The 19,022-nt window shown below is 51.1% G+C and overlaps 1 protein-coding gene across 1 annotated transcript in view; it reads right to left on the reverse strand.

Annotated features, from left to right (window-relative positions):
• The window catches only part of LOC145339837 (complement component C6-like), a 43,824-nt gene that overhangs the window by 22,518 nt on the left and 2,284 nt on the right, over positions 1–19,022 (reverse strand). The window contains 9 exon segments of the mRNA XM_080184370.1: positions 2,236–2,461; positions 4,950–5,113; positions 7,261–7,383; positions 10,692–10,899; positions 10,901–10,933; positions 12,809–13,009; positions 14,455–14,593; positions 16,490–16,634; positions 17,768–17,912. Coding sequence (XP_080040496.1) covers positions 2,236–2,461; positions 4,950–5,113; positions 7,261–7,383; positions 10,692–10,899; positions 10,901–10,933; positions 12,809–13,009; positions 14,455–14,593; positions 16,490–16,634; positions 17,768–17,912 — 1,384 coding nt within the window.

The raw sequence follows: 19,022 nt of genomic DNA on the forward strand, positions 1-19,022 counted from the left end.
TAGTCCAGCCATGATGGTTTTGGATGGCAGGACTGCAGGCTCATTGAGGGGCCGAATGGTCTCCTTCTGCTCCTATCTGTCTTGTTTATGTAGTTAAACAGAGTCAAAGACACTGCTCTGTATCCAGGAGGCTCACAATGGTGGCTGAGCTTTCATCACAAGTGTGAGGAACTTCCTCTATCCTGAAACTGTCCGTGTTGCCATAGTAACCAGTGGGTAGGGATTAATACAGCGTTAGATATTCAGCTGGGTATTTAGAATCACAGATTTATACAGCGCAGAAGAGGCCATTCAGCCCATCGAGTTCACACCGACACATTAGAAATACTTGAATTCCCTCCTAACCCCACTTGCCAGCACGTGGCCCATGGCCCTGAATGTTACAGTGTGCCAAGTACTCACCCAGGTACTTTTTAAAGGATGTGAGGCTTCCCCCCTCCACCACCCCCCCCCCAGGCAGCACATTCCAGACCCTCACCACCCTCTGGGTTAAAAGCTTTTCCTCAAATTCCCCCCTAAACCTCCCCCCCCCACCCCACCCCCCCACCACTTTTAACCTGTGTCCCCCTCGTAACTGACCCTTCAACTAAGGGGAACAGCTGCTCCCTATCCACTCTGTGTCCCTCATAATCTTGAACACCTCAATCAGATCGCCCCTCTGTCTTCTCTGCTCCAATGAAAACAACCCAAGCCTATCCAACATCTCTTTATAATTTAACCGCTCCATCCCAGGCAGCATCCTGGTGAATCCCCTCTGCACCCCCTCCAGGGCAATCACATCCTTCCCATAATGTGGTGACCAGAACTGCACACAGTGCTCCAGCTGTGGCCTCACCAAAGCTCTACACAACTCTAACATGACCTCTCTGCTGTTGTAATCTACACCCCGATTGATAAAGGTGAGTGTCCCATTGCCTTTTTCACCGCCCTATTAACCTGCCTTTCCACCGGAGATCTATGGACAAACACACCAAGGTCCCTTTGTTCTTCGGGACTCCCCAGTGTCAGACCTTTCATAGTATACTTCCTTGTCTAATTACTCCTTCCAAAGTGCATCACCTCACACTTTTCAGGGTTAAATTCCATCTGCTGCTTATCCGCCCAATTGACCATTCTGTATATATCTTCCCGTAACCCAAGACACTCATCCTCGCTGTTAACCACCCGGCCAATCTTTGTATCATCGACAAACTTACTGATCCTATCCCCCACATAGTCATCAATGTGATTTATATAAATGATGAATAATAGGAGGTCCAACACAGATCCCTGTGGTACACCGCTGCACGCGGGCTTCCAGTCACTAAAGCAGCTTTCTGTGGTCATCCTCTGTCTCCTACAACTGAACCAATTTTGAATCCATTTTATCAAATTAGCCTGTATCCTGTGTGAATTAACCTTCTTTACAAGTCTCCCATGTAGAACCTTGTCAAAGGCTTTGCTGAAATCCATATAAATTACATCGACTGCACTACCCTCGTCTACACACCTGGTCACCTCTTCAAAAAATTCAGTCAAATATGTTAGACATGACCTCCCTCTGACAAAGCCATGCTGACTATCCATGGTCAAGCTTTGCCTCTCCTAGTGGAGATAGATGCTCTTCTTCAGAAATCTCTCCAATAGTTTCCCCACCATTGATGTGAGACTCACTGGTGTGTAGTTCCCTGGTTTATCCCTATAACCCTTCTTAAATAGCAGAATCACATTAGTTGTTCTCCAATCGTCTGGCACCACCCCTGTGTCCAGAGAGGAATTGAAAATTTAGGTCAGAGACCCTGCGATCTCCTCCTTAGCCCCCCACAGCAGCCTGAGGCACAATTCATCTGGACTTGGAGATTTCCCCACTTCTAAGGCCGCCAACAACTCCAATACCTTGTCTTTCCCAATGTCAATTTGCTCAAGAACCTCACAGTCTATATCCCTGAATTCCATACCATTGTCCTCATTCTCTTGGGTGGAGACGGATGTGGAGAATTCATTCAACACTCTACCAATCTTCTATGGCTCCACCCACAGATTGTCCCCTTGCTCCCTAATGGGCCCCACTCTTTCCCTGGTTATCCTCTTCCCATTGATATACTGAGGGAATATCTTGGGATATTTCCTACTTTAACCAGGTTTCTCTTATCCCCTCTTTGCAGTCCTAATTGCTTTAAGCTCCAGCCCGTACTTTCTATTCTCATTAATGTCTCCACTGATTTGCTCCCCCTCGTACTTTTTAAAATAACCTACTTGAATGGTATCCTTGTACACGACGTTCACAGCTGTCTCCGTAGGTTCCCGCTTTGCAGACACACATACAGCTGTTTTCTACCATGATGGTTTTGGCATTATTTGGACATGGGGAACACCGGCACGGATCAAAGTTTTCCATGTACTCCATCATGGCACGTTCCAGGTGGTGGCGTTTGGTGACAGCACACGGAATCCCCCTCACCAACCCCAGAATGGGCCGGAGCTGCAGAATTAAACCACTGAGATTAACTGAGAATAACCACACTGAGAGAACGTGGGTGAGACTGAGAGAGAGAGACTGAGAGAGACAGAGTGAGAGAGGGAGAGAGACTGAGCGAGAGAGACTGAGAGAGTGAGAGAGTGAGAGACACTGAGAGAGAGAGTGAGAGAGACTGAGAGAGTGAGAGAGGGAGAGAGACTGAGCGAGAGAGACTGAGAGAGTGAGAGAGACTGAGCGAGAGAGAGACTGAGAGAGTGAGAGAGACTGAGAGAGTGAGAGAGACTGAGAGAGTGAGAGAGGGAGAGAGACTGAGCAAGAGAGACTGAGAGTGAGAGACTGAGCAAGAGAGAGACTGAGAGTGAGAGAGACTGAGAGAGTGAGAGAAACTGAGAGAGAGAGAGTGAGTCTGAGAGAGTGAGAGAAACTGAGAGAGAGAGTGAGTGAGTCTGAGAGAGAGAGAGTGACAGAGAGAGAGAGAAATGGAGAGAGAATGAGAGAGACTGAGAGAGTGGGACAGAGAGAGAGTGAGACAGAGAGAGAGAGCGAGAGAGAGAGGCTGATAGAGAGATAGAGACTGAGAGGGAGAGATATAGAAACAGAGACTGAGAGAGTGAGACAGAAAGAGACAGACAGACAGACTAAGAGAGAGAGAGAGAGAAACAGAAACCGAGAGTGAGAGAGTTAGTAAGAGCAAGAATATTGAGTGTGACCAAATATCATATATTTTCAATATTTTCCCAATATCACTGTGGAATACTGAGCAACAGGCTTATAAGTATGAATATGGGCGCGAATAACTTAATTAAACTGGAGACAGTAACTTGCAGAGTGTGGAAAGTTGAGACCAGTACTGCTGGAAGTGGGGGGAGGCGGTTGGTAGTGGTGGGGGGGACATATCAGCCGTGATCTGACTGAAAGGCAGAACAGGCTCAAAAGGCTGAATTTGTTTATTTTTGCTCCTCGTTCCTGTGTTCCTATGCTCCTATCAAAGGAGGTCTAGGTGTGAAGGTAAGTAGTTTGAAGTGGATAAGCAGAGCTGAGATGGAATACCTGTGGGCAACATGAGTGGAAATTTACATGAGGAAGATAAGAGAAGTGACCTGAAATTGACAATTGTATTTTAAAAGCAACAAGTATGATGGACAGTCTGTAAATGGGCTGAAAAATGGCAAAAACGCAGACAATGTGAGGTATTGCACTTTGGAAGGACAAACCAAAGTAGAACGTACAGAGTAAATGGTAGGACACTGAAGAGTGCAGAGGGATCTGGGAATACAGGTACAGAATTCCCTAAAAGTGATGTCACAGGTGGATAGGGTCGTAAAGAGTGCTTTTGGTACATTGGCCTTTATAAACCGGAGTATCGAGTATAAAAGTTGGAGTGTTATGGTGAGGTTGTATAAGGCATTGGTGAGGCCGAATTTAGAGTATTGTGTACAGTTTTGGTCACCTAGTTACAGGAAGGATGTAAATAAGGTTGAAAGAGTGCAGAGAAGGTTCACAAGGATGTTGTCAGGACTTGAGAAGCTGAGTAACAGAGAGAGGTTGAATAGGTTAGGACTTTATTCCCTGGAGTGTAGAAGAATGAGGGGAGATTTGATAGAGGTGTATAAGATTTTGATGGGTATAGATAGAGTGAATGCAAGCAGGGTTTTTCCACTGAGGCTAGGGGAGAAAAAAACCAGAGGGCATGGGTTAAGGGTGAAAGGAGAAAAGTTTAAAGGGAATATTGGGGGGTGGATTCTTCACACAGAGAGTGGTGGGAGTGTGGAATGAGCTGCCGGATAAAGTGGTAAATGCGGGGTCACTTTTAACATTGAAGAAAAACTTGGATGGGTTCATGGATGAGAGGGGTGTGGAGGGATATGGTCCAAGTGCAGGGCAGTGGGACTAGGCAGAAAAATGGTTCGGCACAGACAAGAAGGGCCAAAAGGCCCTGTTTCTGAGCTGTAATGATCTATGGTTCTATGGACTATGGACAGGAGTGGTAAGTTTACTTGCACCTAAAAAGCAGTTACCACAACCCAACCTGAAAGACCTGCAAACTCTGAAAAGGGGAATGGAGAACAGGATGAAAGAGAAATAAACATCTCTTTCTAACCATGGGAGGAAGCCGGAGTGAATCCCGTCCGTCTTTCATCCTGTGAATCAATCTTTTAATTTTAACTTCCAAGTCGGTGAAGTGTGACTTGGACCTTCCTGCTGCGGAGAGCAGCACAGCTCCTTCCCATTCCAAAATACACAGAAAAAAAGGTTATGGCCTGTCAGACAGGTTTCCCTCTGGGGTTCGCTTTGACCAACATCTGCTGTGGCTGTAACAACGTGCGAAGGAATTGGAAATTATTGTCAATAAAATCACAGTGCCCGCAAGAATGGGGTGGATCGGGGGGTTAAAGGTCACCGTCCCAGGCGGGGCAGTGGGACAGGTCAGGAGGTGAAAGGTGACAGGCCCAGGCGAGGGGCTGGAGGGCTGAGGGTGGGGCTCACTCACCTCAAAATCCACCACAGTGGGATTGTGTTGGACGGAGAGTTTCCAGTTCTGGTATTGCTCCGTGGGGAAGCTTTCACCTTTCTGCCAGGCCAGAGCCGCAGCAAACTCTGCCCGACCACCTCGGACCATCGACACTGACTTCTCAGCAGCTTCCAGAATGGAACCTGAGCACAGCTCAAACCACAGACAGAGTCAGTAACTGGAACAGGGAGCAGGCTGCAGCTCCAGGATCACTCCCCTCCCGCTCGCTTTTCCCACAGTGAGAAACACGGACCGGCTTCACACAGTGTTACCCCCCCACCACCAACACCACCCCCCACCCCCCCACCACCAACACCACCCCCCACCACCCCCCCACCACCAACACCACCACCCCCCCACCACCCACCCCCCACCACCACCCCCCTCCCCCTCCCCACCCCCCCCACCACCCCCCCCTCCCCCCCACCCCCCACCCCCCCACCACCACCACCACCCACCCCCCCCCCCCCCCCACCCCCCACCCCCCCACCCCCCCCACCCCCCCACCACCACCCCCCCCTCCCCCCCACCCCCCACCCCCCCACCACCACCACCACCCCCTCCCCCCGCACCACCCCCCACCCCCCACCACCCCCCCACCCCTCCCCCCGCACCACCCCCCACCCCCCACCACCCCCCACCACCCCACAAACCCTCCCCCCAAAATCCTCCCCCTCCACCCCCCAAATCCTCCCCCTCCACCCCCCAAAATCCTCCCCCTCCACCCCCCAAATCCTCCCCCTCCACCCCCCAAAATCCTCCCCCTCCACCCCCCAAAATCCTCCCCCTCCACCCCCCAAAACCCTCCCCTCCACCCCCCCAAACCCTCCACAAACCCCACCCCACACACCCTCCCCCTACACCCTCCCAACCCCCCACAAACCCTCCACCTCCACACAACCATCCCCTTCACAAACACTCCACCCCCATCCCCTCACAAACCCTTCCCCTCCACCCCTTCACACCCCCACCCCCCCAACCATCCTCCAGACCTCCCACCCTCTCCACTGCCCCACCCCCTCCCACAAGCTCCACCCCACAAACCCTCCACCTCCACCCCCCCACCCCCCAAACCCTCCCTCTCCACCACCCCCACACGCCCACACTCCCACCCCACACACCCTCCTCCTCCTTCACCTCCAGGCCCCCACAAACCCTCTCCCTCCACCCCCCAACCCTCCCAGCCCTTCCACGAATCTCCCACTCTACCCCCCCCGCCCCCCCCACAAACCTTCACCTCCACCTCCCTCCCCACCCTCCCCCACCTCGGAGTTGATGCTTTGTAGAATTCAGTAATTTTGGGAAATGCAAAAGCAATTTTGCACAGGATGATCCCACAAAAACAAACTGCTGATGATTTGACAATCAGCGTCAGATGTGGAGATGCGGGCGTTGGACTGGGGTGGGCACGGTCTCTCAACACCAGGTTACCGTTCAACAGGTTCCCTTGTTATTACGAGCTTTTGGAATGGTGCCCCTTCATCGGTTGAGTGGGGAGTTGGGTTCACAGAGCGACAGCTATAGACACAGACTCAATTACAAGATAATGGGTGGATTGCGGAGCTAAACTCTCAGAGTTGTCTTCAATACAGGGCGCTCTGGGTCAGAGGAGAGAGGGCCATACCTGGCCCCTGATACATTTCATAGCGAAGGGGATTGAATATAAAAGTAGGGAGGTCTTGCTGCAGCTGTATAGGGCATTGGTGAGGCCGCAGCTGGAGTACTGTGTGCAGTTTTGGGCGCCGCACCTGCGCAAAGATATTTTGGCCTTGGAGGGAGTGCAGAGGAGGTTTACTAGGCTGATACCGGAGTTGAGGGGGTTGAGCTATGAGGAGAGGCTGAATAAACTAGGCTTGTACTCGTTGGAGTTTAGAAGAATGAGGGGAGATCTCATTGAGACGTATAAGATGATGAATGGGATGGATAGGATAGAGGTGGAGAGATACTTCCCGCTCAAAAAAGACAGTAGGACTAGGGGGCACAGCCTCAAGATAAAGGGGGGCGTTTTAGAACGGAGTTGAGGGGGAACTTCTTCACTCAAAGGGTGGTGAATCTCTGGAATTCTCTGCCCGTTGAAGTGGTGGAGGCTGCCTCGCTAAATATTTTTAAGAAGCGGGTTGATGGGTTTTTGATAAGAGAGGGGATTAAGGGTTATGGGGAGAGGGCGGGAAAGTGGAACTGAGCCACGACAGATCGGCCATGATCTTATTGAATGGTGGGGCAGGCTCGAAGGGCTAGATGGCCTACTCCTGCTCCTATTTCTTATGTTCTTATGTTCATTTCTCCTTACCTTTGGTCTGTTCAGTCATGTGGTTTTGGGTACATTTAATCTTGGTTTTCCTGATCTTGACAAATAACACGCGTGTGACAGTCTCGGTTTTCACACATTCCTTCATTTCTGCCTGAGTGAGTCCTGCGGAGAGATGGAGTCAACAGAAAGTTAGGCTGATGCTGAACAATGGGTCTCAGTCTGCTGCTTTCTAATGCAGTCCCGGATGACAGTGACAGGGTGAGGGGTGAGCGATGGTGGGAGTGCGGGGGCTGATATGGCAAGAGTGAGGGGTGACTTGGATCGGATGGGGAGAAGCACAAAGGTGGGTGTGAGTTGGGTGGGAGGAGATTAGATGGTCAGAGTGGGGAAGAGATGGAGGATGGAACCAGAGAGATCCAGAACAGGGAGGGGAAGGTATGTGGAGAACAAAGGGAACAGGAAGAGTGTTGGACCACACTCTCCAATGAAGTTCCGCCATTCATTACCAACAGGGCTGATTCTGGGTTTCAACTTCATTTCCTGCCTGCTCTCCAAATCCCTTTATTCCGGAGAGACCAGAAACCAGTCTCTCCGGCCTTAAATATACTCAACAATGGAGCCCCCACAATGCGCTGGAGGAGAAAGATAGTTCTAAAGATTCACAACCCTCTGAGTGAAGAAATGTTTCCTCATCTGAGTCCCAAATAATCGGCCCCTTATCCTGAGACTGTGCCCTGGGTTTTAGATTCCCCGACCAGTGGGGACAATCTCTCAGTGTCCCATCCTGTCAAACCCCTTCAGAATCTGATAGGTTTCATTGAGATCACCTCTCATCCTTCTAAACTCTAGAGATTACAAACCCAGCCTCTCATCACAGACAAACCCTCTCATCCCAGGGCCCAATCCTTCACTGTACCGTCTCCAATACAAATCTATCCTTTCTGAAATGTAGAGGCCAAAACTGCACACAGTATTCCAGATGTGGGCTCACTGAAACCCTGTATAACTGTAACTCTCTATTCCTGGACTCCAATCCCCCTATGACTTGCCATTTGCCTTCCCTATTGCTTGCTGTGACTGTACATTAACTTTCTGCGTTCCTTGTACAGGCACACACATCCCTTTCAATATCAACACTGACAAGTTTTCATAGAATCATAGAACCCTACAGTGCAAAAAGAGGCCCTTCAGCCCATCGAGTCTGCACCGACCACAATCCCACCCAGGGCTTACCCCCCCCCCCCCCCCCACATTATACCCACTTATCCCTCTAACCTACACATCCCAGGATATTAAGGGTCAATTTAGCATGGCCAATCAATCTAACCCGCACATCTTTGGACTGTGGGAGGAAACCGGAGCAAACCCACGCAGACATGAGGAGAATGTGCAAACTCCACACAGACAGTGACCCAAGCTGGGAATCGAACCCAGGACCCTGGAGCTGTGAAGCAGCAGTGCTAACCCACTGTGCTACCCTGCCACCTTTTGCATCTTTAAAAAAATACTATCAGTATAAAAGTGAACAACTGGATTCAAATTGGGTCCAAATGTCTACATGGCCGCTGGCATAACTAAATTCGATTTATAAATCTGGATTTATAAAGCTAGTCTCAGTAATGCTGACTATGAAATGATTGTTGTAAAAATCCATCTGGTTTACTAATGTTTTACTTTGATTTGATTTATTATTGTCACATGTACTGGGAAACAGTAAAAAGTATTGCCTCTTGTGTGCTATACAGACAAAGCATACCACTTTTCATTGAGAAAGAAAGGAGAGGGTGCAGAATGTAGTGTTACAGTCACAGCGAGGGTGTAGAGAAAGATCAACTTAATGCGAGGTAGGTCCATTCAAAAGTCTGACAGCAGCAGGGAAGAAGCTGTTCTTGAGTCGGTCGGTACGGGACCTCAGACTTTTGTATTCTTTTCTTGATGGAGGAAGGTGGAAGAGAGAATGTCCGGAGTGCGTGGGGTCCTCAATTATACTGGCTGCTTTGCCGAGGCAGTGGGAAGTGTAGACAGAGTCAATGGATGGGAGGCTGGTTTGCGTGATGGATTGGGCTACATTCACGACTGTTTGTAGTTCCTTGTGGTCTTGGGCAGAGCAGGAGCCCAGACCAGGCTGTGATACAACCAGAAAGAATGCTTTCTATGGTGCATCTGTAAAAGTTGGTGAGAGTCATAGCGGACATGCCAGATTTCCTTAGTCTTCTGAGAAAGTAATCTTCTGAGAAGGTGTTGGTGGGGCTTTCTTAACTATAATATCAGTGTGAAGGATTAGGGTTAAGGAAGGAAATTTGCCATTCTTACCCGGTCTGGCCTACATGTGACTTCAGAGCCACAGCAATAATTCTTAACTGCCCTCTGAGATGGCCTGAGTGAGACACTCAGTTCAAGGGCAATTAGGGATGGACAATAATTGCTGGCCAGCCAGTGACACCCACATTCCATGATTGAATGAAGAAAGTGTTGTGCCTGTAACAAGGATAACACTCCCTCTTCCTGATTTTCAAAATAATATTTCACGGAGAAGGTGGAGGTGAGCTGCCTCAGGATTTTGACCCAGTGACAGTGAAGGAACCCTGTCCACCATGTACAAGGCACAAGTTAGGAGTGTGATGGGATACTCCCCACTTCCCTGGATGGGTACAGCTCCCACAACACTCAAGAAACTCGACACCATCCAGGACAAAACAGCCCCACTCAATTGCTAACCCTTCCACCATCAATATTCACTCACTCCACCATCAAAACATAGTGGCAGCTGTGTGTACCATGTACAAGATGTACTGCAGGAACTCACCAAGGCTCCTTAGGCAGCACCTTCCAAACTCACAACCACTACCAAGGGCAGCAGATACCTGGGAACACCCCCACCTGGAGGTTCCCCTCCAAGTCACTCACCATCCTGACTTGGAAATATATCACCGTTCCTTCACTGTCACTGGGTGAGAATCCTGGAACTCCCTCCCTATCAGCACAGTGCATGTACCTACATCACATGGACTGCAGCGGGTTCAAGAAGACAGTTCACCACCACCATCTCAAGGGGCAATTAGGGATGGACAATAAATGCTGAATTATCCAGCAATGCCCACATCCTGGGAAAGATTTTCTCTGTCTCCAATCCCATGTCCCGGTATCCCATCCAGACCCTGTCTCCAATCCCCCCCAGACCCTGTCTCCAATCCCCCCCAGACCCTGTCTCCAATCCCCCCCCAGACCCTGTCTCCAATCCTGCCCCCCCAGACCCTGTCTCCAATCCCCCCCAGACCCTGTCTCCAATCCCCCCGAGACCCTGTCTCCAATCCCCCTCCAGACCCTGTCTCCAATCCCCCCCAGACCCTGTCTCCAATCCCCCCAGACCCTGTCTCCAATCCCATCCAGACCCTGTCTCCAATCCCCCCCAGACCCTGTCTCCAATCCCATCCTGTATTCCTCCCTGTTTGGTAGCTGAGATTGTGTACCTGAACTGTTTATCTCCTTCCTGTCATACTGGTATAGGACATCGTAAACACCGCCCATCTTCCCAGCGGTGAAGTAATGAGTTCCAAAATCCTGGAATATCCGATTGTACATAGCGTAATGATACTCCAATGGCAGGCTGCTCAGAGCTTGCAGGAAGGTCTCCGAGGCGTGAAGCTTATTTTCATTCATCCGGAACTCTGACACTGCAAATTGTTTTGTGAACTCGGACAAACGCAGAATCCTGATTGGATCCAAGAAAGAAATATTAACCAAACAACAGGGACCAGTGTTCATCAGATCCCTCTACATTGTCCCCATCAAACACTCCCAGGACAGGTACAGCACGGGGTTAGATACAGAGTAAAGCTCCCTCTACACTGTCCCCCCATCAAACACTCCCAGGACAGGTACAGCACGGGGTTAGATACAGAGTAAAGCTCCCTCTACACTGTCCCCATCAAACACTCCCAGGACAGGTACAGCACGGGGTTAGATACAGAGTAAAGCTCCCTCTACACTGTCCCCATCAAACACTCCCAGGACAGGTACAGCACGGGGTTAGATACAGAGTAAAGCTCCCTCTACACTGTCCCCATCAAACACTCCCAGGACAGGTACAGCACGGGGTTAGATACAGAGTAAAGCTCCCTCTACACACTGTCCCCATCAAACACTCCCAGGACAGGTACAGCACGGGGTTAGATACAGAGTAAAGCTCCCTCTACACTGTCCCCATCAAACACTCCCAGGACAGGTACAGCACGGGGTTAGATACAGAGTAAAGCTCCCTCTACACTGTCCCCCCATCAAACACTCCCAGGACAGGTACAGCACAGGGTTAGATACAGAGTAAAGCTCCCTCTACACTGTCCCCATCAAACACTCCCAGGACAGGTACAGCACGGGGTTAGATACAGAGTAAAGCTCCCTCTACACTGTCCCCATCAAACACTCCCAGGACAGGTACAGCACAGGGTTAGATACAGAGTAAAGCTCCCTCTACACTGTCCCCATCAAACACTCCCAGGACAGGTACGGCAGGGTTAGATACAGAGTAAAGCTCCCTCTACACTGTCCCCATCAAACACTCCCAGGACAGGTACAGCACGGGGTTAGATACAGAGTAAAGCTCCCTCTACACTGCCCCCATCAAACACTCCCAGGACAGGTACAGCACGGGGTTAGATACAGAGTAAAGCTCCCTCTACACTGCCCCCATCAATCACTCCCAGGACAGGTACAGCACGGGGTTAGATACAGAGTAAAGCTCCCTCTACACTGTCCCCATCAAACACTCCCAGGACAGGTACAGCACAGGGTTAGATACAGAGTAAAGCTCCCTCTACACTGTCCCCCCATCAAACACTCCCAGGACAGGTACAGCACGGGGTTAGATACAGAGTAAAGCTCCCTCTACACTGTCCCCATCAAACACTCCCAGGACAGGTACAGCACGGGGTTAGATACAGAGTAAAGCTCCCTCTACACTGTCCCCCCATCAAACACTCCCAGGACAGATACTGCACGGGGTTAGATACAGAGTAAAGCTCCCTCTACACTGTCTCCCCATCAAACACTCCCAGGACAGGTACAGCACGGGGTTAGATACAGAGTAAAGCTCCCTCTACTCTGTCCCCATCAAACACTCCCAGGGCAGGTACAGCACGGGGTTAGATACAGAGTAAAGCTCCCTCTACACTGTCCCCATCAAACACTCCCAGGACAGGTACAGCACGGGGTTAGATACAGAGTAAAGCTCCCTCTACACTGTCCCCATCAAACACTTCCTGGACAGGTACAGCACGGGGTTAGATACAGAGTAAAGCTCCCTCTACACTGTCCCCATCAAACACTCCCTGGACAGGTACAGCACGGGGTTAGATACAGAGTAAAGCTCCGTCTACACTGTCCCCATCAAACGCTCCCAGGACAGGTACAGCATGGGGTTAGATACAGAGTAAAGCTCCCTCTACACTGTCCCCCATCAAACACTCCCAGGACAGGTACAGCACGGGGTTAGATACAGAGTAAAGCTCCCTCTACACTGTCCCCCCATCAAACACTCCCAGAGTGGTTAAAGGTGCAGATGTCTTTGATTGGATTTCGGGGATGATACCTTCTTTGCTGCAGCTTTGATGATTTTCATGAAACTGGATGTCCGTTTGGTTTCCTTTGATTTTTTCCGTCCGAAGAGGATTGGGATGTTGAAGGAGCTGGAATAATCACCGTAATTCTGCGATGACGATGAAACCTTTGATTCATACTTAGAGGCATCAGTATAGAATTCACTCGTCACATCATCTTCCAGATCGCTGACCTGGATAAACACAAACTCTGAGATCAGCGTTTTTCCCGGTTTAATGGAGAGCACAAGATCCCAATCCCAGGTTAGGATCTATCCCAGATTAATGGAGAGCCCCAGATTCCAATCAAGGGGTCCGGATCTCTCCCGTTTCCAAGGTGACCGTGATGTCCCAATCCCGGGGTCAGGGTCTCTCCAGGTTTAATGGACGGTGTCAGATCCTAATCCTGGGATCCAGATCTAGCCCAATTCCATGGCAATTGTGAGGTCCCAATTACAGGCTCCGGATTATCCCAGTTTAATGGAGAGTGTGAGATCCCAATCCCGGAGTCTGGATCTATCCCGGTTTAATGGAGAATGTGAGTTCCCAGTCCCGGGGTCTGGACCTATCCCAATTCCATGGTGACCGTGAGGTCCCAATCCCGGAGTCCAGATCTATCCCAGTTTAATGGAGGGTGTGAGATCCCAATCCCGGAGTCCAGATCTATCCTGGTTTAATGGAGAGTGTGAGATCCCAATCCCGGGGTCCGGATCTATCCCAGTTTAATGGAGAGTGTGAGATCCCAATCCCGGGGTCCGGATCTATCCCGGTTTAATGGAGAGTGTGAGATCCCAATCCCGGGGTCCGGATCTATCCCGGTTTAATGGAGAGTGTGAGATTCCAATCCCGGGGTCCGGATCTATCCCAATTCCATGGTGACCGTGAGGTCCCAATCCCGGAGTCCAGATCTATCCTGGTTTAATGGAGAGTGTGAGATCCCAATCCCGGGGTCCGGATCTATCCTGGTTTAATGGAGAGTGTGAGATCCCAATCCCAGGGTCCGGATCTATCCCGGTTTAATGGAGAGTGTGAGATCCCAATCCCAGGGTCCGGATCTATCCTGGTTTAATAGAGAGTGTGAGATCCCAATCCCGGGGGTCTGGATCTATCCCGGTTTAATGGAGAATGTGAGTTCCCAATCCCGGGGTCTGGACCTATCCCAATTCCATGGTGACCGTGAGATCCCAATCCCGGAGTCCGGATCTATCCTGGTTTAATGGAGAGTGTGAGATCCCAATCCCGGAGTCCGGATCTATCCCAGTTTAATGGAGAGTGTGAGATCCCAATCCCGGAGTCCGGATCTATCCTGGTTTAATGGAGAGTGTGAGATCCCAATCCTGGGGTCCGGATCTATCCCGGTTTAATGGAGAGTGTGAGATCCCAATCCTAGGGTCCGGATCTATCCCGGTTTAATGGAGAGTGTGAGATCCCAATCCCAGGGTCCGGATCTATCCCGGTTTAATGAAGAGTGTGAGATCCCAATCCCAGGGTCCGGATCTATCCCGGTTTAATGAAGAGTATGAGATCCCAATCCCGGGGTCTGGATCTATTCCGGTTTAATGGAGAGTGTGAGATCCCAATCCCGGGGTCCGGATCTATCCCGATTCCATGGGGTGGCACTGTTCCTGGGTTTTTGTACCGTGAAGGTGATGTTATCCAGGTTGCTGGGCACTCGGTAGAGTTCTCCAATGATGCCACGCTGTATGGTGACGCAGTCTTTGCCATAGTAAGTGTTGTTGAGGATCTCCCCTCCCATCTCCCCCGCCAGCACGTTGTACCTGCAGGGGGGAGACACATCATTACTGAGCAGCTGCTAAAGTGGGGATTCAACACCAAACCGACATCAGCTACGACCATCTTCACACCCATACTAATGCTCACAGTTCCAGCTCAGGGGAAAGCTCATCAACCTGAAAGGTTGGCCAGAGTTGATCCCCGGAGACTGGGGTTGCATACAGAAAGGGGGCAAGTGTCCCACATCGCCTCCTTCTGGGGGAGGATTGCTGTGTAAGTATCTGTCACGGGTTCATGGTTATAATAACAAGACCGTGATAATATTGATGGTGTAAGAGGTCATGTGGCCAGGGGCATCCAGGTCAATCCAATCAGCTTTCTCCTGAGGGTCTTTGTAAATAGCCTGTAACAAACTGGGTAGCACAGTGGGTTAGCACTACTGCTTCACAGCTCCAGGGTCCTGGGTTCGATTCCCAGCTCGGGTCACTGTCTGTGTGGAGTTTGCACATTCTCCTCGTGTCTGCGTGGGTTTCCTCTGGGTGCTCCGGTTTCCTCCCACAGCCCAAAGATGTGCGGGTTAGGTTGATTGGCCATGCTAAAAAAAAATTGCCCCTTAGTGTCCAGAGTAGCGGAGGTTAGAGGGATTAGTGGGTATAATGTATAGGGATATGGGGGTAGGGCCTGGGTGGGATTGTGTTCGGTGCAGATTCGATGGGCCGAAGGGCCTCTTTCTGCACTGTAGGGTTTGATGAAATGGTCTCAATTTAAACAGTGCCGACTCTCTCTATCCCGTTATCGGGAAGGAAAGGCTCGCCGAGGACACAGACACAGTAAAGCTCACTGGCCACAGCGTGGAATATACAATACCGTCCTTCAACTGAGTCATTGAACTGAGTCATTCCAGAGGGCAGTTGAGAGTCAGCCACATTGCTGTGGCTCTGGAGTCACGTGTAGGCCATACCGGGTAAGGACGGCAGACTTCCTTCCTTCTAAAGGACATGAGTGAACCAGATGGGTTTTTCCAACAATCAAAGGTTTGAATCAACAATATTTTTTCACCTTTACTGAGACTAACTTTTCAATTCCACCAGCTGCTGAGGTGGGATTTGAACCCAGGTCCCCAGGGTGTTACTATGACCTCTGGACTATGTGACAATACCACAGTGTCACTGTCTCCCCGGGAGACACTGGACACCTGCCCAGCATCCATCCGTCAGTGGCCTCTTCACACCCACCCACACTCCGCACTCCCCAAACCCAATCTCTCCCCATACCCACCCTTCCAATCCACTCCACCCATGACAGCTACCTCCTCCCCTTACCCACGCGCACAGCCCTCACCCATCCCCCATATCCACATCCATTCCCAGGCCCATTCCTACGCCCCTCTGCTGCAATCCCTCTCTTCCTCCCTCCCTTCCTCCCTTTCATTCATTCATGCCCACTCCAGTTGGACCCAGCTTACAGGTTGGGTAGGCTCTTGCCCTGTTCCACCTCATGCACAACCACCACCACCACCCCCTTCTGTGAAACCAAACTGATGTTCCCTCTCACGTCCATCCTGATTGGATGGTGCCCACTAATATAACAGCCCAATGTGCCACCCACACTCCACCCCCAACACCCTGACCCTAAGTCTGATAAACCACCTCAACCCCAACTCTCCCACTCTGATTCTGACCCGCTCTCCCCATCAACCCTGACCCATTTGTACCGTTGACCCATCCCTATCCTAACCCTTGACCCTCTCTTGACCCCTAACCCATGGCTCTACCTTGACCACTGACTGATTCCCGCCCTCCAGCCCTTACCCAGCCCCCATAACCACTGACCCAAGACCCCAGTGCTTGACCCACAGCCACTTGCATCCCCAATTCATGACCAATGCCCAACCTCAACTCCTGATCCATCCCTACCCTGGCCCCCCGACCCTCTCTTACCCGCTGCCAATGAGCTGGGCTCCAGGGAGGGGTTGGACCTTGCGGAGACAAGGCGGATCCCGCCTTATTTTACAACCTTCTTCATCGGAACCATCTCCACAGTCATGCTGACCATTACATTCCAGCTCCTCGGCTATACAGCGTCCTGGGAATACAGTTACAGTTTATTAGTGACAAGTAAGGGTTAAACTAACACTGCAATGAAGTTCCTGTGAAACTCCCCGAGTCGCCACACTCTGCTGCCTGTTCAGGTAGAAGGATGAAGGGTGGGTGTGGGTGAGGATGGTGTGGAGGGTGGCTGAAGGGGGAAGGGGGATGGTAGGGGCAGACAGGTTGGAGTTTGAAGAGGGAGATGGGATTGGAGGGTCAATAGAGACAGAAGGGGTGGATCAGAGGGCCTTTCCATTTGCCTTCCCAGTTACCTTCTACACTTTGTATGCTCGCTTTCTCAGTTTCACGAAGAGGGACTCCTCCCGCTCCCCAGTGTCTTTGTGCCACAGCTTTCTGCAGTCTCTCTCCATTTAAATAATAATCCACCCTCTCCTTTCTTCCAAGATGAACAATCTCACATTTCCTGTCTCCTCATTTAACCTGTTACTATCTCTGTGAACTATTTAAATCCTTGTAAACCTGCCTCCCCTCCCATCTTTGCATCATCTGTAAATTTGGCCAGGGTACACTCCTTTCCTTCCTCCAAAGGAGGCCATTCAGCCCATCGAATCTGCCCCCACCACAATCCCACCCAGGCCCTATCCCCATAACCCTACTTATTTCCCCTACTAATTCCTCTCACACTAAGGGGCAATTTACCCTGGCCAATCCGCCTAACCCGCACATCTTTGGACTGTGGGAGGAAACCGGAGCACCCGGAGGAAACCCATGTAGACATGGGGAGAATGTACAAATTTCACACGGACAGTGACCCGAGCCGGGAATCGAACCCAGGACCCTGACGCTGTGAGGCAGCAGCGCTAACCCACTGTGCTATCCTGGTTACATTGTAAGGAGCTGCAGTCCCAGCACTGACCCCTGTGGCACTCCACTGGTCACTGCCCTCCAACTGCGAACCTCCTCTGGACCCTGTCCAAGGCCAGCACATCCTTGACCGAGTGAGAACCTCAGCTCAAGGGCAATTAGGGATGGGCAGTAACTGCTGGCCCAGCCAGTGATACCCAGGTCCCACGAAGCTTTAACACGTATCAGATGGCGGGTGTGTAGGGTGAAGTGGGGAGAGGCTGAGAGCCACATAGAGCGCTGCAGGAATGAGGAGATTGTTACCGTTCAGGCAGCGGAACATGTTGACACAGTCTGTCTGCTGGATATTACACAGTCTGTTAGGTAAACACGGCCTCTCACTGTCCATCTCCGTCTCCTCGCACCATCCCCCAAACTGGGCTGGCTTCAGCAGGGGCCTGTAACGAAACTAAAGATCCCTGCACCAATCAGCACAGTGATGGAGCAGTCAGTACAGCAAGAGGCCATTCAGCCCATCACAACCATGTCGATCGAAATGCCCAGGAGGTAAATCAGTACAGCGAACTGTCAGCACCCAGACACCGGGGGATCAGAGTATCTCCCGCAACCATTACACCTCCCCACGACCACCAAACCCTCCAGCCCCTCCCCATTTCCCAACACCTCAGCCCCCTCCGCCAATCTGTCCCTCACTCCTCCATCACCTCCCCCGTCCTCCACTCTGCCCCTCACTCCTCCATCCCCTCCCCCTCCTCCACTCTGCCCCTCACTCTTCCATCCCCTCCCCCTCCTCCACTCTGCCCCTCACTCCTCCATCCCCTCCCCCTCCTCCACTCTGCCCCTCACTCCTCCATCCCCTCCCCCTCCTCCACTCTGCCCCTCACTCTTCCATCCCCTCCCCCTCCTCCACTCTGCCCCTCACTCCTCCATCCCCTCCCGCTCCTCCACTCTGCCCCTCACTCCTCTATCCCATCCCCCTCCTCCACTCTGCCCCTCACTACCCCATCCCCTTCACCTCCTCCTCCATCCTTCCCCTCGTCCCATTCTCTCTTTTTCACTCACTGCACTGTAGTCCCCTCTTTATTTCCATCTCCCTTACCTTTCCCCTCCCCGTAACCTCCCTGAGGATGTAACTAGTACAATTACCAGGGTGATGTGGTTTATTTAGACTTTCAGAAGGCTTTCGGCAGAGCCTCACATAACAGAATACTGCGTAAAGTTAAAGCACACGGGATTGCAGGTAATGTCATGAGACGGATAGAAAGCTGGTTAGCAGATAGGAAGCAGAGAGTTGGCATAAATGGGCCTTTTTTTGACTGGCAGGCAGTGACTAGTGGGGTTCCACAGGGACCTGTGGTAGGACCCCAACTGTTCACATTATATATTAATGATTTGGGAGAGAGAATGGAATGTATTAACTCCAGATTTGCAGATGATACAAAGTTGTGTGGGAGGGTGAGCAGTGAGGAGGATGCAGACTTGCTTCAGCATGATTTGGACAGGCTGAGTGTGAGGGTATCTGCATGGCAGATGCAGTATAATGTGGATAAATGTGAGG

The sequence above is a fragment of the Carcharhinus amblyrhynchos genome, unplaced genomic scaffold (assembly GCF_965287045.1).
Source record: "Carcharhinus amblyrhynchos unplaced genomic scaffold, sCarAmb.v2.hapA scaffold_696, whole genome shotgun sequence".
In the NCBI taxonomy this organism is placed as follows: Eukaryota; Metazoa; Chordata; class Chondrichthyes; order Carcharhiniformes; family Carcharhinidae; genus Carcharhinus; species Carcharhinus amblyrhynchos.